Source organism: Pteropus vampyrus, unplaced genomic scaffold (assembly GCF_000151845.1).
Source record: "Pteropus vampyrus isolate Shadow unplaced genomic scaffold, Pvam_2.0 Scaffold64, whole genome shotgun sequence".
Taxonomy (NCBI): Eukaryota; Metazoa; Chordata; class Mammalia; order Chiroptera; family Pteropodidae; genus Pteropus; species Pteropus vampyrus.
Window position 1 is genome coordinate 748,360 of NW_011888845.1, and position 24,860 is coordinate 773,219.

The following is a 24,860-nucleotide window of genomic DNA, read 5'->3' on the forward strand; positions in this document are numbered from 1 at the left end:
TTTTTTTTTTTGCATAAAGGGATTGAAAAAGCACATTTGCTGAGCTTTCTTTAGATGTGTCTAGTGAAAGCATTGCTTCATCGCCTTCTTCCCTTCAGTTTAAAACATTTGAATGTTTGAAAGTTAGCTCTTTCTAGATAAATGATGCACATGAAAAAGAAGCAGGATTAAATTGCTTTATGAACATTCATATCTTCAACACTAGCATTCCCTTGCTGTCTCGTGTTCTTTTATCATCTCATTCTTATTCTATAAACAACAGTACATTGCAACTACTATGCCACAAATTCCACCAGAGGTAGTTTAATAAAAAGTGAATTAATTTAATCTTTGTTTTTTTAAGCAGTTATTGTACACAAGGATTCTTTTAAATGTTGTTAGTGGTCTGCTTTCAGAAAGAAAATCTATGCTCTTATGCTAATGAAATAGTTGGTTTATTTCTAACTTTTTAATATTTACATTTTTAACTTCCTCAATACTTAAATTGTGGACTTACTCTTTTTGTTCGAGTATTTTAAATGTATTGATTTTAAGTGCAACATTTTAAATGTGGCATTTTAAATGTATTAATTTAGGTCCTAGGTACATCTGACATCTTTAAATTCTCCAAAGAATGTTATAAAAGCTAAATAACTTATGTTCTTGAAATATCTTTACTTTATGCTTTCTGTATTAATGATATACAAAGTAACATGTCTTGTAAACACTCAGTGGCCTTTTTGTGGTCAGAAAAAGTTAACAAGCCTTATTGAAAACTAACTCGCTCTTAGGAAATAGCTTAAAGTATGAAGAATGTGTTTTTAAAAATTTATTATTTCAATTAACATTTTGAAAATATTTTTTACCAAAAAGAAAGATTCTTTAAAAGTTTAGTTGAACCTAAGAGGTGAGTTGTTGGGCAGTATTATGTGTCTTTTTGTTGAGGATGTGTAACCTGTAAACAAATACCTCTTAGGAAATAAAATGTAGTAAACCTCAAATTTTGTGTATTTATATTGCATTAATATTAAGTAGACACATTACTTCTGTTTAGTCCTGGTTCGATAGTGTGCCATTTTGTTCTAGGTGGGTAACCCTGGGGAGCCTGGCTTGAGGGGGCCTGAAGGAAGTCGGGGGCTTCCTGGAATGGAAGGACCAAGAGGACCACCTGGACCACGAGGCGTGCAGGGAGAACAGGGTGCCACTGGCCTGCCTGGTATCCAAGGCCCTCCAGTGAGTGGTGGGCAGTCCCCATGGTTTCCCTCTTTCCTTCCATCTCACAGCATAAGGGATGGGGCAGCCAGGCTAGACCAGACGTCAGCTTTGTAGCAGTGCAGGCAAGGTCTCCTGTTGTAAATCCAGCCACCTGGTTTCTTGCCAAGTCTGTCCGTTTACCATTTAACTGTGTAGGTTCTGTGTATAACCTGTCTTTTTTCTTTTTGGTCCCAGGGTAGAGCACCAACAGATCAGCACATTAAGCAGGTTTGCATGAGAGTCATGCAAGGTAAATAAATTGTAACGGCTTGACTTTTTGTGTGCTTTAAAGGAGGCAAATTTTGAATAATATTAATGTTACTTCTGTTTTATCTAATTTATAGCCATCACAATCGCTTATAGCTTCAAAGAAAAAGGAAAATATTACCATCCTAGATTAGCTTGGACTTTTTTTTTTTTTTGCCAAGGGTGTTAATTTATGAGAAAGCGCGCACGCGCGCGCGCGCGCGCGCGCACACACACACACACACACACACACTTTTTTTTCCTTCAGAACAATTCACAAGCACCTTTCTCCTCTTCAACGCCCTGCCACCTAGTGAGTACCCAGCCGGAAACTGCTCTCTCTGTAGATTCTATGAGAAGTGATTGAGAGACTCTATGCCCATGAGAAGCATAAGGACATTATGACTACTCATGTACCATCTATGTAGAAAATCAATAACCAGTATTTTACCAAAATGGTGATTTATTTTCATATTTGTTAACCTTTAAACTTATCTGTAGCTATAAAGATTTCTATTTGTTATAGCTGTTTCAGAATTGGTCTAGTTCTGGAACCACACTGAAAATGAAGATGTGCAAAAATACTCTGTAACTGAAGAGGTCCCATAACACTGGGGCCTTCTACCAGGTCATTATCACATTCTGGTTGGAACCAATTCTGTCAGAAAAGAAATTCTCTTCTTCGTATGCTCATGAGATAGTCTAATTTGTGTTGCAGACTTGTAGAATTTTCTGAATGAAACTGTCATCTCTATATTTGAAAACCAATATGTCCCTTCATTGCAGATATTTTATCTTAAAAGGATATTTCAATTTTAAACTTCACATATCTAGAAAATTGTGACTTTATGCTCCTACTTATATAAGATGAACTTAGAATACTTGCATTGAAACAATTTTAAAATGCTGGTTAGAATTGTGTTTCCAATTCATATACTCTTTCACACCCTAAAGCTTTAAACAACATTACACTAGAATATTTCCCGTAGAGTATTTTAATGGAAAAATTTTCTCATTCTCCATGGTTTTAGGGGATGATTCTTAATCTATTTAATGGTTCCTGAAAAAGCCCACACTTATTAATTTTTAAGACAGACTATGACCCTTCCCAAGAAGCAGGTTTTTTAAAATGTCTGTTGTCTGTTCCAAGCATGGAAAAAAATTTGAGAAGAAGAATTCATAAGAAGTCATGACTTCTCAGGATTCTTCAGGTTACTTAGTATCTTTGAAGTAAAAATATGAGGCTAGGTCTCAAATGGTGTCTCAATACTAATTCTGGACAATGTCTTTGGCTTTTAAAAAGCTTCTGGACATCCACCTCTACCTATGTTAAGACACTCATTTTCTTCCCATTCTGGGTTTCCAGATAACAAGTCAGGATTCATGTGACACACTCATTTATTTAGAACACACTCGCACCAAAGCCTTGCATTTCAAGGTTTTTATCCCTATCCCATTTTCTCAAAACAGCAGGGCCAGATATATCCAGGGAGAGCTGAACAAACAGCCCTAGTGAAGTGTCTTGGCAGAGAGCCCATGGAAAAATGATCCAACTTTATTCATTTCTCACCACCAATTTTGAAGTTTTGATGGCACATTTAGAAAACAGGCACTTGACATACTGCTCTTTTCATTTGAATCACTTTCATATTTCTTACTTTTCTGGGTCGTTTTGTTTATTGTCTTTTAGAACATTTTGCTGAGATGGCTGCCAGTCTCAAGCGTCCAGAGTCGGGAGCTTCTGGCCTTCCCGGAAGGCCTGGACCCCCTGGTCCCCCAGGACCCCCTGGAGAAAATGGTTTCCCAGGCCAGATGGGACTTCGTGGCCTCCCAGGCATTAAAGGCCCCCCTGGTGCTCTTGGTTTGAGGGGGCCTAAAGGTAAGCTATTTTGTCCAGGTGGAACCAAGGAACACACACTGTCCATTTTCAAATGTGTTCACATGTCCTACTGAGCTCCACCTATCTTGTGAAATAAGATGTATTATTCTCTTTTACAGTGGTAGTGGCGAAGATTAGAGAACTGCCATTTAATATTCTTTTAACCTTGCTATATGATAACGGTAGACTAAATACTAGCATTAAGGTCCCTTGATTTTTAGCACTGATCTTTGTCAATTATACTGTGCCTTAATCGCAGTTCAAAATAAACTTCATAGGACCTCATAAAGGATAATTTAGCTGTTTATTTATTTTTTTGAGACCTTAAAATCATTGTAGAGCTCTTCTGAGATGACAAGCAGCCTTAGAATATTTGTGTCTGTTACTTAAATGAACGAAAATTGTTAGTAGGACATAAAAAATTACATCATGTGTTGAAGCTGCCTCCCCCTTTATTCTAAAAAGTGGCATTGGATATTAGTTTTGATGGATTTTTTTCAGCTTTGAAGTAGTCTAACTTTATTTTTTTTTTTAACTTGTGAGAGAGTATGAGAGTTTATTTCTTCTCCTTTTTTAAAGCATGTTCAGTCCTTGCATCCAGGATTTTGCAAAAAAAAAAAAAAAATAGTGTTGCGAGTATATTAGGTATTCAGCAGGACTTGCAGAAGAACTGGTTGCCTCAGATGGCTTTTGCTACCTGAGGTGAGTAAATATGTCAGCTGGGGGTGTGTGTGCCCTGGAGAGGACTAAACGTGAAGAGTTTCTATATCATTATGAGTGACTGACAGCTCTCTGAGGAACTTCAGAGAGGCGTGGCATCAAAAATAAGAGAGGGACGTTTGTTTTTTTAAATGGTGCTGCTCCAATTAGGATTAAATATTATGGTGTGGATGGTCAGAGGGCAAGTAAGCTGCCCTTTTGGATCTGTACATGAATCACTGATGCATTTGACAAACTACACCCTCAGCCGGAATAATTTAGTTAATTATATTTTTTGGCATGTGAATGTTAATAAATGAGCCCTAATTGGGGCCCCTTGTAAGCATGACACAATAGCAAAGCTTTCAGAGGCTGGACAAAATCAAATATGTTGAGAACTCAAAGTTCATCTTAAAGAGAACTTGGATATTTTCTCTGAGAAAATCACATAGCCATTCATTTTTGTCCTGCTTTCAGCTAGAAGTACAGGAAATCATGCTGTAGTGCTTTCTCTATGATTAGTCCCCATTCACTCTGTAAACCATTTCTAAGAAACTCCACTGCCTTGGGCAGTTGTCGACTTGGTTAGCTCTGTGGTGCCAGAGACCAAGGATGACTCCTCAGCTATTACGAATTAACTTTGGATCATTAGCATCACCACGGACCTTGTTAGGAATGCAAATTTTCCAGTTTACCCCCAACTCACTGATTAGAAGCTCTGGAAGTGGGGCCACGCAGTCTGTTTTCTAACAAGCCTCCAAGGGATGCTGATGCAGCTAAATGCACTCCTGTAGAGCAGTTACCATTTTCCTATGGAAAAGGGACACCTTGTAGGGACTATAGAAATCACAGTCCTATGGTGTTTGGCTAAAGGGAAGTCTTCATATTTGGGCAGAGCTTAAATTAAACTTCGTTTGCGTTAGTAGCAGAACTCTCCTGAAGTCCCACCTTATTCCTTTAAGAAGTGAAAATGTCTCTGTGACTTGCAACGCTAGGAGAGTCTGCTTAAGGCTTCATTTCTCAGCCTGGGCTGCACACTGGAATCACCTGAGGAGCTTTAAAAATGACTCATGTCTGGGTCCCATTCCCAGAGATTCTGATTTAATTGGTCTGGGCATTGGGATTTAAAAATATACCCCATTAAAATCTTAATGTGCAACCAGGGCTGAGAACCACTGAGAACAAAGGTGAAATGTTCAGGAAACTTTCCGAGAAGATCTTAGCAGCATTGAATTGTGGCTGGGTCGAGTGGGGTTGGCTTCAGCAGAAGAACCTAATTTTGAGGAAAAGAAAAGTATATTTCTATATTTGGAACCTGGAAAATGTCTCTGCTACTGTGTCCATTCGTCAAGCATAGCTTAATCACATAAGGGATTTTCCCCTAATTTTTCTTCAGTAGTTATGACATAGTCTATAATCTAGAAGTGAGATAGTTCTTTTTTCTAAAAGACTTTCTCTCGCAGTCCTCTCCATCCCTTCATTGTGACTGGATTCCTTTAAAGCAGCATCTTCTCTTAGTTTTACTTGTTAAAATTTGGAGTGTGTGCAAAAAGGAGTAATCAAATTCTCTTCATCAACCTACACGGTCACACATTTGGAAATGTATGATTCTAGGTAACTGGACTTGACCTTTCTTGTCCCACTACATACATTAACAGTAGTATTGAGTAGAAAACATATAGTGTTCTACTAGCTACAGATGAAATTCTCCCTGAGAATAAACACTTCACCGTTCGAGACATGAATGTTCAGCCAGTTAGAGGGGATGTATTTCATTGTCACCTATTGCCTTTTTTCCCATGCTTAATAAAGAAGGAATGGTATGAATCTTGCTCTGCTATATAGTTACTTTGAGAACCTTTTTCTAAAGAAATTGCCACATAAATAACAAAGAAATATGTTTTACTAAAGCTTTTAACAGTACAGAATATGTCTTAATCAAATCATTGTTTCCTTCCTAAAAAATCACTCTGAAAAACACAGTGGAACATTTTTAATAGGAACTAGTAGAATATGCTTCAAATCATAAAGCTAAAATCATATTTATAATTTTTTTTGTTTTTCATCACGTTTTATACAATATTACACAAACGTGTTAGGGCAGAGGCACATGCCTTATGTACATTTTATGTGTATACTCGAGCAGAAACACGAGAGATATCAAACTGGCCTTATGTTCTCTTTGTTTAGTATTAAGTCGGTCTTTTGTGTCATAAATATCATTTTTCAATGTTCATGCCATGGATTAATTTTAAGTTCTTATGAGTAAGGCTGCATATATTTTTGGATATTTTTGTGTGAGTCAGACAGACATGCCAATATGTAAATGAAGGATTGAAAAAGTACAGTCATAACTGTGACTAACACTTTTTAAAAAATATTAATCTGCTCACATGAAGATGGACCATCAGTTATAGCGTTCAGAAAAATGAAGTAAATAGCAACTATGGAGCAATGAGAATTCTAGTTTTAGCTACTCTATTTAAAATGAGCTGTTTTTCTACTTAAACTGTGTATTTTTCTTCATACCTTGTCTAAAACTGATTTCATAAGCTCTTTATATGTACTTTCTGACACGATAGGCTAAAAAAGGTGGAACTTTAGTTCCTTGAGCTGCTTTTTGAACATTTCAAAAGAAGGCATGACCACTGTTTGAAGGAGTGGATTAAACCTGGTGACAAACAGAACCGAGCTGCACACACGGTTTGCTGTGGAGCAGCAGTGTGCAGTGTGGCTCTGTCTTGGATCCCATCTAAAGTTTGTTTTTCTGTGACTGATAAACTACAGCATCACGACTAAGATAGTGGTCTTATTCTTTGCAAGCAACATTTTAGAGTTGGCATGGCTCCATGTGGAATGTGTTTAACTTTCACTATCCATGTGAAAGTTGCATTTTAATTTATAATCATCTCATATCTTCAAAAAATATGGCATATTTAAAGATTCTTCTCATTGCCAGTCTCCAGAATTACAGTGATATGACATTTAAATTGCTACGTTAACAAGAATGCTTAAGCTGTTACTTTTTAAAATGCCAATTGTCATATCTTCCTAATAAGACCACATGGTGATGAGTATGAAAGAACTTGGTGTATGTGAATATGAGTTATCCTGAGCTCTATATCCTTAATATTTATATAAATTTAAACTGTTTTGAAAATGTAGCTGATTTCATCATAAAAATATTTATATAAAGACATTCACAGTTAGAGTATGATAACTATTTAAACATTCCTTCATAATCAGAGATTTTTGACTATTTGACTAATTTGTCAATGGTTGTACAGATATGCTTTCTATTTTTGTTGTGTATATGCCTTTGTTTTTAAAACTATAACAATTCATTATTGGATGAAGTTGGGCTGATACAGATGTTTGGGGAAAATGATTATGTATAGAATTTATTACAAAATACCACTGCATTTTCTAAAAGTGTAGAAAATAATATAATACTATACTAATAGGATAGGAGAATAATGCCTTCCACTAGGAGCACTAGCAGTCACTTAGGACCAGTTAACGAAGGTATTAGAGCACTTTGTTAATGAGGCCAAGTCTCTGGGTTTGGCCTCAGCAGGGGCCAGGATAATTAATGTAGTTTTGTTCTGGGACTGCTGAATCCCTAAATTTAATCAACGGTCTTGCAAATACACATGGTTGGCTGCAATCCAAAGCATATTCCCTATAAATAATGGCTCCGTAGTGAAATGTAGGCACTTTTGACACCGCATTTTAAATTTTAGAAAGTCATTATTTTTGGTAATATTAAATTTACATTGTTCAGGAATTTAAAAATGTATAAGAAGATATTTAGTAAAGAGTTTCTCTGCCAGCCCTGTCTCCCATCTGCCTAGTTTCCTTTATTATTCCCATTAGGTAATCACTCTTGTTAATTTCTTACATATCCTTACTAACAATGATCTGCAAGGATCCATGAATATATATTTTCCCTACATTCTTTTTTTTTTAATTAAATTTTATTGTCCTTTAGTAAGTGGTCTTGACCTTGCTTTTTTCATTTAACAATATGTCATAGAGATAATTTCAAAGAGCTTCCTGATTCTTCTTCACAGCTGCAAAGTATTCCATTCCATGGAAGTACCATTATATATTTAACCATTTAATGGATAGTCATATTATTTTCAGTCTTCTGCCATTACAACAAGGCTGCAGCGAACAATACTGCATATATTTCATTTTTGTACAAATGTCAGCATGAGCTTTATATCTTCAGGATAAATTCTTAGAAGTGAATTGCTGTGTAAAATGGTACTTTCATTGATAATTTTGATAGTTACTGTCAAATTACCCTCCAAGTTACAGTCTTATCGCCAATGTGCAATAGTGTATTTTTCCACAGACTTGTTAGCATATGTTTAATTAAGCTTTGGAATTTTTGCTAATCTTATAGGTTAAATAGTATTCTTGTTATTCTAAATTTACACTGATTTTGTTATGAGAGTGAAGTTGGGGAATTTTTCATATATTTAAGCCATTTTTATTTCCTTTTACTGACTTTTTTTCTTCTACTGACTTCTTGCTCATGTATTCTGCTTATTTTTTATTGTGTTGTTGGCCTTTTTGTACTGACTTTAGGAACTTTTCATATTTCGGATCATAATGAAAAGGCCAACTCAAATCTGAGCTTATAAAATAATTCTCCTTTGTTTTCTTCTGGTTCTTAAATTTTATTTAAAATATTTGATACATTTGTAATTTATCCTGGATTGTGGTATGAGGAATAGATCTGACTTTTAAAAAAATTTCCAGTTGTCTACCCACTTTTCCAACACTATTTATTAAATATATTCAACTTTTTCCCACTTTAACATGCCATCTTTATTACAAACCGAATTCCTGCACGTATGTGGGCCTGTTTTTAAACTCTCCATTCTGTTTCACTGGTCTATTCACATATCTGGACCACAACATTTTAATTGGTTTAATATTTGGTAGGATTAATTCCATCTAAGTTGCTTTTCTTTTTGGAGTTTTTGTGGTTATTCTGTCTTATGTGTTTTTCTACACAAACTTCAGAATCACCTCTCTGGTTTAAAATAATCTGTATTTTTATTGGGATCATGATGAAAAATCAACTTAGAAAGAAATCACTACTTTAAATGATGATGTCATTCCATCTAAGAACATTTTTCAAATCTCTTTGTATCCTTTAGAAATGTTGGTTTTTTCATGATAGATTTGCATATTTCTGATTAAATTTATCCCTAGTTATTTTATGTTTTAATTGCTATTATAAATGGGATCTTTTTCACTATATCTTATTACTTTTTTTGTATATTTGAAAATTATTGATTTTCATATATTAATCTTGTGCCTTGATTCTTTACTGAATTCTTTAATAAATTGTTTGTAGATTTTGAGTTGATTTTCTAGGGCTTAAAATATATACTTCTAGCACCTGAAAATACAGGTAATTTTAACTCCTCAAATGAAATGATAAATATTAGTGATAAAGTGGAACTGCTTATTGTGTTTCCCATTAAGCATCATGCTAGTTTTTGGGTTGAGATTGTATTTATTTATTTATTTAGTTATTTTTAATGTGAAGAGGGTAGTCATGGATTCTTATTTTATTGACTGTTGTATCAAGAATGCATGTTCAATTCTTTCAAATGTCTTTTTAGCGTCTATGGATATGAACATTTGATCCTCTCCCCCAATCTATTATAATAACATTTTTTGCCTTGCTACGTACTACGATCTAGTTTGTGGCAACTTCATGACCATTTGGTTTCTGAGTTTTGGCTTTGCTTAAAAAATACAGTTTAAAAAGTGCAATATTTTATTTTTACAGATATATAAAATATATAGATATATAAATATATATAGAAAAATAACACTTCTCTAATGAAATGCAGGTGACTTGGGAGAAAGGGGGGAACGTGGCCCACCAGGAAGAGGTCCCAAAGGTTTGCCCGGAGCTACAGGTCTCCCAGGTAAGTGTTTTTTTGTATGGCAGGATGAGGTCAAGAAATTGGTAATGAATAATAGGTGGTCTGAATTGGATAACATTTTAAAGAATTGCCCTTTGATTACTTAAGCGCATCAAGAGATAATAATGGCTGGCATCAATTTTTCAAGACCAACTTTAATGAAGAGTTAAGTGATCTCTAAATCATATCTGTATTCTTTGTGAGAAAATAAATGTCAGGACTTGAAATATTAATTTTTTGAATAGATGCTTTTAAAAATTGTTTCAAATTCCGGCCACAATACACTTGTTATAAAATTTTGAATGAATGAGGTCCTCTCCATTTCTAGCCCTGTTGATAGTTTCTTGTTTATTTTAACTAAAAAGTCACAGCAACAGAAAAATGAATTCAAGTTTTCAAACTATTCATACTGTTCATGTTGCACAGAGAGTAACTGAAATTTTATTTTAAAAGTTCCTGTTTCAAACATCCCAACCCTCCAGAAATCCATATCCAAAAATAAATGTATAAATAAATAAACTTGAACATTCCTACTCATAGCCACAAAGAGCCATGCACAAGCCACATAGCATTGCTATGTCGACTGAGGTGACAAAGTAGCCTCTATGCGAAGAATCTGGATTCTCTCACTGGGCATCTGTTCTCTCTTTACACACTGGTTACTCTGTCCCTCGGAGTCCAGGCTGCAAGACACTCATCAAGCCCAACCACAGAAGCAGCATAGCAAGACAGAAAGCCAGTTTAGTTTAAGAGCGTGAATTCTGTGATGTGCTGCCTTCCTGCAATCTCTCTCATAGCTGTTCAGGAAGGCTCCTGAGGTGAGAGGGGTTGTGTAGAAAAAGGGTGGCACATGCTTTCACCATGGATTTGGAAAACTTGGTTTAGGGAAATTTAGAAAAAGAAATGATCATTTCTAATTCTGCCACAGGCTTACATATTTAATCATGGCTATAATTGCAGCCCAAAACATCATTGCTTTCTAATTATACATTTCATTGCTCCTGGGGATTGCTTTCTCATTAAAATACATTTTAAAAATATGAATACATTTGGAGATAGCTAGAATGCTGCTTTTTTAAAACTGTGGGCCTGTCAAGATGTTTTCACAAATTGATAAATTTTTGTTATTGAAAAAGGAAGTTTTCATGATTGGAAAAGAAAGGAATCTAGTTGGAACTAAATGAGACCAAGAGAAGAATATTTTAGATAAGTCTGGATTCATTGATGGATGTTTAGAAGAGATAAAAAGGAAATATAATTTACTGAGTGCTTTTCTCCTTTATCAACAGTAGCAATAGGAGGTTTTAAAGATGATAAAATATCATCATGACAATTTATTTATTTATATATGTGTAGGATAGATAACCTTACAATTTCTCTTCCCATTTTGTTGACAAATCGCTTAATAGTTCTTAGACCAGTAACTTGCACTATTAGCAAGATTTTCTTTTATCAAAAATATATTATAGTTTCTGGTGGCTGTTACTTTCAGAAAAATCTGTTGATAAACCATGTTTTGGGTTTTAAAATTGAAAGATTGAGGAAGACCAGCTCTATATAAAGAGTGTGCCATGAAAGGTGCATCATTCCCCACACGCAGGAACCCCCTAGAGGTTCCTGAGTCTGACTGGAAGGAGTTTATAAGTGCTCCTGGGCCGCTGCTCTGCCCAAAAGAGGCTTGGCTGATTTGCTTTTTAGTACATCGGACATCCGTGAATGGGCGAAATGGTCAGTTAGAACAAGCTCATCATTGGAGCTCTACCTGGCCCTTATCTTGCCTCTCTTATGAAAAGTAAATTTGTCACAGCTGGTCCTAGATTTAATACTTAAATCTGATTTGTTAAAAAACGTTATAGGCTCCCTTTTTCAGGACTCCTAAGACCTGCCATATTCCTTTCTGCCTTTTGCCAGTCCTTGCCCCTTCTTTGCTTGGTACCGCTCTGAAATCTGGTCTTTGTTTTTCTATGCTTTTGTTACATTTTCACTGAGAGGATATTTGACATTATTTAGTAAAAAAAAAACCTGAGTTCCAGATTACTTTTTAAAACTTAAGGCTGACTTTCAGAAGCATGCAGTTTTCTAAGTGTTTCAGGACATAGGCACAAAGGGGCCGTATTTACCACACTCTTTGAGGCACCAGCTGGGAGCTTTGGATTTTAGGTCAGCTCACATTTTCTCTTCTCCACATAAATATGCCCAGCTAACAATTTCCCAAATCTATCGAGTTCCTGAATAAGAGCTTTTTGGGTCGTTCCTCTTCTAAAGCTCGTATTCCAAAAGTGGCTGTTGAAAGTGTAGGCTCCACAATTCAGATATCCTGAGTTCAAATCTTGACTGGGTCACTTACTAGCTTTATGACATTGGGCAGGTTACTTAATTGCTCTGTGCTTCAGTTTCCCCATTTATAAAATAGTGCTGATAGTATATCCGTGATAGCGTAATTCTGAGAAATCAATCCATGTAAAGTGCTCAGGAAAGTTTCTGGCCATAGTAAGAACTCAAGAATGTTTATTGCTATTACTATTATTAATATAACAAATCCACTTTTGCTTTTTGAGGTTGAAGGAGAGCTGGGGGCACAGCTGGACCCTAATTAAACCCTTGCAGCCTTTTTCTTCTGTTCTCAATGGGCAATAATAAGCTATTATTCTCTCAGTCAGCACTGCCCCTAATACCTCAGACCTTCCCTCCACAAAAATCTACTTCAGCTCCAAATCACAAAAGCAAAGTTCTGACTGGCAGTAAATTATTTCATTGACTAATTGTCCACTGAGAGACTGGGCCATTTTTAATTTCCCTGGTAGAACTTGGAATGTGATTAGGAATGTGATTTCCGGTCTCTCACAAACATAATTGTAATAGGGCTTTAGGGCCCAGAGGAATCTTCAATATTACTCTATGCAGGAGCTCTCTGAAACCTTCTAGATAAATATATATCTTACCTAAAAGAGCCTGCAGAACAGATATTCTACAATTTTCTTTGTTGTCCTTACTGTTGGATTTGGGACTCAAATCCTCCTGAATGGAAAAAAAGATCGTTTGGTCATTCTTTGTGCTAACATACTTGATATATTTGAAAAAAAAAAAAAAATGTAACCAATGCCTTCATTATCCATAAATTACCAGAATTCCTTTTTTCTTTCTGGACAGTTTTAGTTCTCATCTCCCCTCCATATCTTTCAGATTGTTCAGTGTTAAGTACTGTATGGCCTTTTGGGGTTGTAATACTACATTGCCTAATATAGATCATAGGTTATTATTATAACCATTGCATTGACTATCGTTTTGGCTGCAGTGCTCTGTTGTTTAAAAAGGACACATATATCATCTAGTTTGTTTCTCACACCCAGAAGTAGGCAAGGCAGATATTTAAGAAGCCTGGGCTTTGGAACCAGGCTGCCAGGATGTATGCGCTGCTCTCGCTTATTTTCAGTTACTCTACCTCTTAGAGCTTCAGTTTCTCCTCTGCATAATCTACCTTATAAAGTTATTTAGGAGGATCTATGTATATGTTACTACATGTAAAACACTTAGAATAGTGCCCGGCATATGGCTAACGTCCTGCAAATTTAGCTGTTATTATTATTGTAATTCCTTTTTTTATACTTAAGGAATAGAGACCTATAAAGGTCACATGTCCTGACAAAGGTCTCTCAGGTAATAAGTAATAGAGGCAAATATGTATGCTTCCTGCATCCAGGTTCACTTAGTGGACAAATTGATGAGCTGACTATCCATATGATTAGTTTGTCCTTGCCACTCCAGCCACCTGACTGGTATGTCCCATAACCACTTAGTCTCTTGATTTCCTTTCTGCCTCTCTCCAGAGCTGTGTGGATCACATTAGAGACCCCTGGGGCTTTAGAATACTTCCAATCTCCTATCTACTTTTCAGTTTCTTACCAGAGAGCCCTATAATGCTATTACTTGATTAGGTCATCTCATTAAGGGTAACTCTATGCCAGTTGCCACCGAACTTGCCTATTTGCCACTAGTTCCTTGGCACTCTGAAGATTCTAAGGAAAAATATTTAGTAATGGCTCCTGACTTCCTCTGTGTGCTTTCAAACTCACGAGGGAAAAGGAGTAAGTTAAATGAGGGGTGTGACCAGGAATGTGACCAGGTAGAATACTGAAAATAAGTGAAATAAGTGTGACCAGGAATGTTTTTCCTTCCTGGACATGGAGGGTAGAGCTGGCTTTGTTCTGGGCCACCCTAAGTGATAGGCCTATCCAGATTTCTTGTGCAAAATTTGCATATAGGTGAGCTTTGCTTCTGAATATTGAGTGGAACTCCCTCTCCTCAAAAACAAACAAACAAATAAACAAAAAACAAAGGGCACACTCAACTTAGGCTTAAGTTTAGCGGTAGTCATTTATCCTATTTCCATTTCTATTTTTCAGTTGTGGGGATCTTACGTAAACGAATGACAATACATCAACTTCTTAAACATACATGCTTTGTCAAACACCTCAAAAATAAGCTCAGTGTAAGGTGAGAAATATAAGAAAGTCCCTGGCACATATAAAAATTTTACATAACCAGTGGATAAATGATCAAATACCCTCTTTAATGCCGAAATTTATTTGCAGGTTTTCTTTCTTTCTTTTTTCTCTTTTTTTAAAGCCCGCATACACAGTCCTTTTCATTCTGTAGCCTGCATTAGATCTTTTTTCAGAACGTTCCAGCTGGGATTGGCCTCCGTTGATGGATCATGTCTACCCTCTAGTGTTTGCACAGGGAATGACAGACATGTATTTTTAAAAATCATGAAATGTTTGGTAATGTCATTTTTACAGGACCTTGAAATTTCAGAAAACTGTAATTATTAGGCAGTTAGTATAGCTAACATGCCCATCGGGCTGGTAAAGCAGAATGAGAACACTTTATATCTGTGCTTTTCTATTCTTAAGCCTTGGAAAGTAGTTTATCAATATTTGTTAATGCAGCTGTTATACCTGAATGACTTGGACTGCGACATTGTTTTGCCCCCAAATTAGGTTCTGACACAATAATTTTAGAGCATCTTAGAGTAAATGCCCAAGATCAGAGCTCACCAGAAACCAACAGTCTGTAATGTGGAGGCTGGTTTTTTTCTCTGGCCATTTCTACAGGGCAAAACCTCAGGGAAGAAAATCCTTAGTTTCTAATGCTAGGCAGAGCTCTATAAGAATTAATACTTACTCTTGGCTATTGTGCCTCTTTCTACTTCCTGGTCAATTCAGGCTCAATGAATTAAACAAAAAACACCACCACCATCACCACCACCTCTCTCTCTCTCTCCCTCTCTCATAAGCAAATTAAAAGGTATGGAAACACGGTTAGGTTGGGTAGTGGTTAAGGATTCTTGTTTATAACTCCAACACTTTCTAGGGATATGATTATGGACAATTATTTGACCTTCCTAACTCTCAGGCTCTCAGGTTACGTGTGAGGAAAATGGATCAATAGTGAGCACAGTGCATGGTGTACGGTAAAGGCAAAGCATTTTAGAAGTGTTTGATGATGACGATGATGACGATGGCGACATCACCCAAAGTTCTAAAGGGTAAATTGCTGTCTTTGCTAAAGGGAGAATTGAGCTAGACATGCTTTTCATAAAATAAATCAAGGGTAGACAGGATGGCTTTGTCGACTTTTTCCTCAGAGGATGAATAGGAATCTGGAATGAACTCAGCAAGTGACAAAAAACCTCTCCTAGAAGATGTTGAAAAGGGGACCTAAACTTGAAAATCTACAAAAGGTTTCCTTCTACTTTTTAATATTATGTCTTAGAGAACACATTCCCTGAAATTTAAGATTTTACACAGGAGTCTAGCTCTACAAATGTTAAACAAAAAATTTGAATTCTTTGCTAATATTATGAACTGAGATATTTATTTAAAAACTCAGCTTCCTAGCTTCTCTTGAAAAGTATCAGAGGTTCTGGCAGCACTGCCCCCTATTCTGTCATGGCATCTATTAGCTGGAGCAGAGTACTGCTGGTACCCACTCTCTAGTTCTCCACAGGCCTCTCCTCCCTGTTGCCTCCCCAACGCTGATGTGGAGTATCACTATCCATTCCAATTTTCATTACACTTGTGCCATTGGTTTTCTTCTAGTAAAGACAGTGGGGAATTTCTGAATCTAGGGCCATTTCTTTATGAGACAAGGACTCAGCAAACAGTTTTTGTAAAAGACCATATTTTTTGGCTTTAGGGCCATGTGTTTTCTATCATACCCTTGTGGTACAAAAGCAGCCATAGACAATATATACACAAATGACCATGGCCATGTTCTAATAAAACCATTTACAAAAACAGGAGTTGGCTCATGGGCTGCAGTTTGCCCATCCTGATCTACAGTCCTTGCTTTGTCCTTGTGGTCATTTAGTTTGCAACCTTTCCTTTGGGCATTTTCCTTCTTAATCTTGATTTGATTTTAAGGTAGACTTGCTATGACTCATTGGCAACATTGCTACTGATAAAGTGCATGAAAATCACCTTTTATATGAATTTATATCCAGCCTATCTTTTAAACCTGAAATGATCAACCTTTTAACTGCCCCCAGTGTTAGGAGATCTAAATAGGCTCTGCTAAAGGCATGGTTCTGTCTGAAGCTTTTTTACAGGTGCTCTGAGTGAGGGACGGACTTTCTCAAGGGCCTTGTCTTTGTAGGAAAACATATAATCACTGGCTTTATCACAACTTAATATAGTCAAATGAAAGCTTCTGGGATAAATGAGAGGAAGTTATCAACAGCCTTGAGCTGGACATTATCAAAGATGGTTATTCTCTTAAAACTTATTCGTATTTTGCCCTATAACATATGCTAATTCATAAGCATAATGAAAAGAATGAGATGTATGCAAAATAGTATCTCTAACTTACCTTCCTTCTAAAAGTATATGAGGTATGTGTAATAAGGTCATGTAATAAGACCAGACCACTATAATAAGACCAACAAAAGACATCTGTAATACAACCCCTAAAATAGGAAAAGAAAACTAAACACCACCAGAAAGAAGGAAAGGAAACCTAAGCAAATATATAACTGAACATACAGATCTGGCTTTCACCTTTTTGGCTGAATGGCCAAATTAAGATAGCTGAGGTGGAAGGAGGACCTCTATAAAACTATCTTATTATTGCATATACTATTTGTTTTACACTGGTTTCTTATCACCACCTTTGCAATAATAGTATGGCTGGTGTGATAGGGTAAATGCTCAGCAGAAATCTCTCTTTGTTATGGGTGCCTGATGGGGTGAACCAAACAACTTTGAGATAAAAGGAAGAAATGCCCTAAAGGAACTGAGACTGGTGAAGTCCCCATTGGGGTAAGCCCCTGATGAGAAGAATGTCATAGAATTTGTAAGGTGCATTGCACATTTTTCTAAAAGATAGTAATCAATAATATTCTCATAATCATAATAATAGTCCCCATTTATCAGATGCTTTCAGGCATAGAATTTAATTATAAGGAAGGCATTAACCCATCAGAAACTGAGAGATTAGTGACTTGCTAATGTCACCTTATCCATAAACGGCAGAGCTAGAACTTAGAGCCATCTGTCTGTCTCTAAAACCTGTTCTTCGAACCACTGAGGTATAGTTATCCCTGTCTGGATATTGATCACCATTAGAAATAAGGGATGCAGCTACTGGAGTGCTGTTCGAAAGAAATGTAATGGGAGTCACAAATTATAACTGTGTGAGTAGTTTTAAATCTTCTAGCAGCCACATTAAAAAAGTCAAAAGAATTGGGTTAATTTCAATAATATAGTTTAACTCACGGTGTTCAAAATATTTTATCATGTAATAAATATAAAAATTATTAATGAAATATTTTACATTTTTAAAATAACATGTCTTCACAATTCGAGTGTGTTTTACACTTACAGTTCATCTCAGTTTGACTTAGCCACATGTCGGTGCTCAATAGACATGTGGCTAGAGGGTACCGTACTGAGCAGCACAGCTCTGCCAATGATAATGTGGGTTAGAGACGCTGAGGTCTTCTGCTTCTAATTTCTAAGAAACTGAAGTCCAATAAAGGAAGTTTATCATCATCATCATCATCCACCCATTTCCCAAAGCATTTATTAAGCTCCTATGTGCACACTGCTGGTCTGCAGGCGTCCAGTGCCTTCTGTGTTTGCAGCCTTGAGTATTCTCTTGTTCACGTTGCAACTTTTTGTGTGTTTCAGGTGACCCAGGTCCTGCCAGCTATGGGAGGAATGGCCGGGATGGTGAGCAAGGCCCTCCAGGGGTGGCCGGAATTCCTGGTGTGCCTGGCCCTCCTGGACCTCCGGGACCTCCTGGTTTCTGTGAGCCAGCCTCCTGCACCATGCAGGCTGGTCAGCGAGCCTTTAGCAAAGGGCCAGATCAGTGAAAGGCTTAGTGCCTCATGGCTGTCCACATAAACCATGCCTGGCAAAGCAGCTTGGAGGAGAAACACCACCCAAAGCTGGGGCAAGAGGTGACAGAGTATTACCGTCAACGTTATAACAGAAGTCTTACTTGACAATGAGATTTAGAATAATGGTGCTATTCAGTAAATCCTCTGTTCTTTCCCTTGGAGGGGAGACAGCAGAGTCATTGGTAAAAAACGTAACAAACCTCCCTTTAAATAAATTTTATAATCCTGTTCCCAGGATCTTGAACTTTAGTGTGCTATACATATGTGATACATTGTGGGCCACTGTGCCAATAAACAAAAACAACTGTTTGGTGTACCTCAGTTGTAGTAGCGGTTATTTTCATTTTTACTTAGATGTTCTCAGATTATTGTTCAGCTATTTAGAGGACTGCAATCTAGCTATGAAGAAACCTCACTATAGCCAATAGTATTGGTGCTTAAAATCCCCACTAATGTACTCTCTTAAGAGGCAAGAAAATGCTGTACGTACCATATGGAATGAGACCTCACAGCACATGCTGCTTTTCACGGTCAGCCTGAATTTTTGTTGAACTGTACTGTATCCAAAACCTATTAACATTTTGAGCTCTTCTATGAGAAAACAAAAAAGGAATTTTAATACCCTGCCATTCGTAAGATTTATTGATGAGATTATTTATTTTTAAAGGTGGAGGTAACATCTCTGGTTGTACCAAAGAAGAAATAAATATGGTTTCTTAATCTTTTGCATGTTTTCTTGTAAATGATTACATTCAATAAAAAGAAGTCACTGCACTTATCTAGACACATTACAAATTTTAAATTACTAATATTTCTACAGGCATATGTTTATATTAGTGCCTTTTTCTATAGAAAAATTAAAAAGCCTTTACTCTTCTCCTGAAGGTTACCCATTGAAAGAAATTCTTATGTGTGTGTGGTGTGATGTGGGACAGGAGCTTTGTGGACCTTTTTGAAATTCTAATGAAAGCTATGGACCTGAACCCTAGAAAAATGCACAAATGCGTATGTGCAAACATGTTTGCAGACTATTTCAGAGACTTCATAGACCCCCTAAGTCTAGCCTTGCTCTGATTCTAGGTTAGGAACTGCTGCCTTCATTTCAATGGTTTGTTAGCTCCCTGCTATTCAAAACTTCACTGCTGCAAAAATGATTTCTGTTTCACCATTTTCTTATACATTTCATAAAGGCAGCTCAGCTAAAACACTGCATTCTTATCAAAAAGATAGGTACTGCCTGACCACTCAAGCACTATATTACTATTTACATAATCACACTGGCTTGCTGTTTTATAAACATCTATATAAACTATCAACCAGATTTAATATATTCATTTTATGCCACCGTGCATATGAGTGACTTGTCCCAGGGCACAGCAAAAAACAGTCAATGTCTTCAGCTAGTTTATGGAACTCAATTCTCTCAAGTTAAGGGGAAGTGAGCCCTAATAGGGTTTGTGACATCACTTTCTTTCCTTGCGTGTATGTTTTATACGGTTAAAAAATTTAGCCCTGGTTTGTTTAGCCAAATCAATCATCATATAATCTGTATTTGGAATTCTTTCAAACTGCTTCTGGCATCTACCACTGCATTTCTAGCATGGATTATGCTTAAGGAGAATCATTCCAACTTGGCTCCATAGATCAGTGCCATTTTCACACAGTGAGAAGGATGTAGAGTAGATAATTTTTTGGAAATAGAGATATCTGTTTGAACTAGTTAAAATGATCTTTATATAAATGGCAAACCTTTTCAGGTACCATGACACATAATCAAATAAATGCAAAGGAATTGTCTTGTATTTTCACAAAGGTGGTTTTATTTTAACTGGCGTGACATAATCAAATACAATAAAAGAAATATTAGATAATCAATTAAATGTGTTTCTTAGTTCTGCAATATAGTATTCATAAGAAAATTAAACAAAATAAAATTTCAAAGAACAGCTCATTCAAATGTTTTACAAACTTGATATATAAAAGGCTGTACAACGAGCTCCACAGATACTACAAGCAATACTGGAAATTACTTACAAATAGATTATGTAAAACTAGCAAAATCTAAATGATGGGAACAATCCATTATAAATTCAGTTGAGTGAAATAGTTTACAGAAGCAGTAAATACTTGACTGAGACATTGCAAAGAAAAGCGTCCAGCAAATCCTCTCCATGAAAGAGAGTTGATAAATGTTGAATTAGACCAAATATCTTTCTCTAGCAAAACAGAAATCTCCAAAACCTGTTGGAGATATTTTTAGAAACCGAATTAAGTGTCACCTAGAACACTTGCTGAGAGAGGAGTATCAGAATAATTAAAGTTAGTTAGAAGCTGGCATGTTATTCAGGGGCAAATGGTTTCTGATTTCTTTCTAGTCAGTGCTTCTGTGGCATTACAATATGCTTTTCATCCCAACTATCTGACAGGTTGGTTAAAAACTATGGAAATACCAATCGGAACACATAAATTTACTGGCATGGTTTGGGATGACTGGCTTCTGTCTAGCAGATAAGTATGAATGAATAGTCCTATCAGTTATGTAATTGATTTAATTATTTATGGACACTTTATATTTCAGGCTACCTAAAAAATATTGCTATTCTTAAACATCATTAGTAAAATCTGATTTATTTGTAACCTGAAATAAACTTAATGTAAATCCCTACTTTAGAAGATAACCTCTGATTAAATTATTTAATTTTTGGCTATTACAGTGTCTCTGATGTATATCTCGCAGTTCAAAAATAAACCAATTTAGGGGGAAGATCACTCAAGATACATAACATCATACCAAATAATAATAACATATGACTATAAATACGCATGTTCAAATGCTCTTTAAACGATTATGGGATAAAAGGGGTCAAATATAAACAATTAACTAGAAGAAGTGTAACATATTTGTTAGATTATCAGAAAGAGGATGCTGATTGCTTTATTTCAGTTTTAACAATATTATTAATAGTCTTAATAAAAAGGCAATCCATGCTAACTTTCCCCTAAACATGCCTTCACATCCTGCTCTTAACTCCAAGTTTTCTTAGAATAATGAGAGAGAGAGAATAAATGAGGGAAATTGCCTTCAAGAAAGTAACTTTCTTTTCGAGATATATTTGAATTTGTCTTTGCCCTCCACGTTGAAAATTTGTGTGTGAAAAGACTTAAGAATATTCCTTAGAGAGCACCTGGTTAATTTGATATATCAAAAGGAGATCTCAAGATGAGAATAGTTAAGAACTATGTAAATCATTTCCTCGTCTATGTAAACATATAAATCCACTGGCATGCTTTGATGTAATTAATTCCTGTTAAGGAAACATGGTATATATTTAGCTTCTTATTTCCTATTGCCTTATCACTGATTATTAAGAGTTTATATTTATGAGAAAGTTAATTGTGATATTCCTTATCTTGCTCAGGCCCCTCTACACCAATGAGTCTCAAATGATTTTAGTGAGGAGATCACTTTGTGGGACAAAAGTCTCAAAGGATGGCTTGCTCTCGGACTTTGACTTCTGCTAATATTTTCATCTGAAATCATTAGATCAGGCTTTTTATGAGCTGCCAGGGAGATGGATTATAAAATTAATTATTATGACCTAAATTTGACTTGTGTGACAAACTTACAGGTTCCTTGGCACCTGTGTGGCTCATGCTTGGCATATGAGTGCTTTTGGAGCATCTTGTCATTGAGGTCTAACAAAATGGAACTGAAGTGTGGTGCTTTGGCCACAAGAGGTGGTGAAGAATTGACATAGTGTTAATAACTACACCTCAGAATTCCTTGATTTAGGGTCAAATTCTTTATTGCTGAGATAAGTGACAAGCTTATTATGCATCATGAATATATAGGAATAAAGGCCTCAAAGCACTATATCCACATGAGATTTAGAATAAAATTAGTGCCATTCCACTTAAGTATTTTGAATTAAGTCTTAAACAGTTTGATGAGGTAAGACAGAGAACAAACAAAATGAGAAAAAAAAATGCATCCTAGATGTGATTTTTAAAATAAATAGTTAAAAAACATGCGATAAAACAATCTGAACTTAAATATGTAAATATGATGAAAAATATTTATCCTTAAAATATACTTTAAATAATACAGCAAAATAAAAAGTTATAATTACCATCTTTAAACTCATAAGCTTATTATGGTCAAGCAGTACACACCCTTCTGACAAACTTAAATCTTATTGAGCTACCCTCTAAGTTTAGTGAAATTTCCTACTTTACTACTAATATTCACTTTTGACAAAATCATGAAGCAAGTAGCTAACTCGAGTTGTACCATATATCACTCACTATACGATCTGAACATGAAATTTTTTCTATGTAGATTTTCTTACACTTGGCTTTGGTTTTATAAGCCTGCCTTGTCTTTGAGGTAAATTTTTTCTGTTTTGGGTTTGCTTGTCTCAGTGAGTTTTCTCTGTGTTCACCTGGTTTTTTATTCAACTTAACTAAGCCAACCAGTTACTCTGGCATGATGTTTGAGTTATAGTTCTAACTACAACATACGATAAAATTGAAGACATCCATGTGTCTTGTTTCCTGAGACTCCTAGTAGTTAAACAAATTTAATGTAATTAATGCTACCTTTACCAGCCAACTAATAAATGAATACAATGCAATGGGCTAAGACACTTTGAAGTACCTAAGCATAAAAGATACGAATTCAATTATTTTCTGCATCATCTTCTCTTAGAATTCTATGTAATCTCTGAGAGGAGATACAAAAGGGGGGTACATTTCTCAACATTCCTCAACACTAGAGTGTTAAGAAAGAACATTTGGAAACAATGACAATAAACACCGTGTAGACATGAAAAAATGTGAAAAATAATTTCACAGAACAAGAGCAATGAACAAATATGCAAAAGTATTATGAAAATTCACTGAAAAAACAGGCATATAAGTTAACCTAGAAATTCTCAGTCCCAAGAAATTGTTATCAATGTTAGGAAAATTAAAATAGTATTTTTGAAAAATAGTGTTCCTTCTTACTTTTGTAAATAGTGATATCATTCTAAAAAAATATAACTATATATAAATCTAATTGTAAAATTTTAAGTACCTTAAATGATAAGAAGATTTTGAAATTGAATAACTTTATAAATGGTCAACTTCTTATATTAAGCTAAATGCTTTTTACTCGTCTGTCAAAAGAGTATTCTGTCTAAAAGGTAGAATGTTTACTTAGGTGTTTTCATGTTAATCACTAAGATATGAGGGTCATGTACAAACAAAGTTACAAATAGTAAATTTTCAAGTTAACTAGGTAGTTAACTTCACTAAAGAAATGAAATTGAAAGAGCCAATAAATTGAAGGTTATTGTGACTGCTTCAAAGAGATACTTAAAATGACAAAAATATATAAATTACCAAAACATAAATTAACACAAATTATTTACAAAAGTAAAAAATAATAAGTGCAAAGTCAAGGGTCTGATTTAGTTGTCCACTGAACTGTTTCTACCCCTACATTTTTGCAAGTGTTCAGTTCTTCTGATTCACATTGCTTTAAACACCATCTTGTGGACAAAAGGAGGTATATCACAGGTTCTCAACAGGTAAGAAAGACCGCAGAAAAGCTAAATATGTTTAACTTCTAAAACATATTCATAAAAAATTATTTTATAATCCAAACATTAAATGATGACTTTTATAGATAATATATCTTAAGATAATTACTTAAGCTATATAACATAAGTAACTAAAAATTTAAAATTTCAACAATTTCATAAAATATAGAAATAAGTATATGGGATTAAAGTCATTAACTAAATTACGTTGATCACAAGGTAAAAAAATTTCAAAGGTTAAGACTAGTTGTGTCTGTTATGCTTAGGAAAAAATGGTTAATGTCTTCGGTAGGAAAGAACAATGAACAGACTCATGAATAATTCCTTTTTTCTTTAGATTCCAAAGGCCGTAAATATTAATTGAAGTCCTATCTTATTCTTTTCACAGATATATTTCTACCTGGAAGTGTTAAGTGATGTTGGTATAAAGTGTTTGACTGGAATTAAAACATACGTAGTGCAAACACTTTGGTAATTATTGTCATCATGACCTATAATTAATTCATATTTAAATACTTATATTGTCTGGAGTCCAAACAGAATTCAGATAATTTGACAATTCTTCTTCCCTGCTGTGGACATTACTGACATCTACGTGAAAGTAAACAGACATTTTGGAATGAAATAAAATGACTCAAGAGTTGGCAACTGCCAAGTTATTTAGGGAAGAATTTCCCACCCTAATTTGGGATCTTAATTATCCACTTTCTTTTTATTAAAAAAATTAGGCAAATGCCAAATCTCTACTTTATTTGGTGTTTACACTGGCTGGATCCAGCCTTTCTTGCTATTCTGTGTTGTGTATCACATATATAGAGATGAGGCAGGAACAAGTGTTGGAAGGTAAATAAATAATACAGAAG

General features: G+C 35.4%; 1 protein-coding gene across 1 annotated transcript in view; it reads left to right on the top strand.

Annotated features, from left to right (window-relative positions):
- The window catches only part of COL9A1 (collagen type IX alpha 1 chain), a gene marked incomplete at its 5' end in the record, with an annotated part of 86,627 nt that extends 67,898 nt beyond the window's left edge, over positions 1 to 18,729 (top strand). Inside the window, 5 exons of the mRNA XM_023531202.1 lie at positions 1,066 to 1,212; positions 1,429 to 1,483; positions 3,170 to 3,358; positions 9,937 to 10,014; positions 18,201 to 18,729. Coding sequence (XP_023386970.1) covers positions 1,066 to 1,212; positions 1,429 to 1,483; positions 3,170 to 3,358; positions 9,937 to 10,014; positions 18,201 to 18,385 — 654 coding nt within the window. The remainder of the gene's footprint in view (positions 1 to 1,065; positions 1,213 to 1,428; positions 1,484 to 3,169; positions 3,359 to 9,936; positions 10,015 to 18,200) is intronic.
- Between the last annotated feature and the right edge of the window lie 6,131 nt (positions 18,730 to 24,860).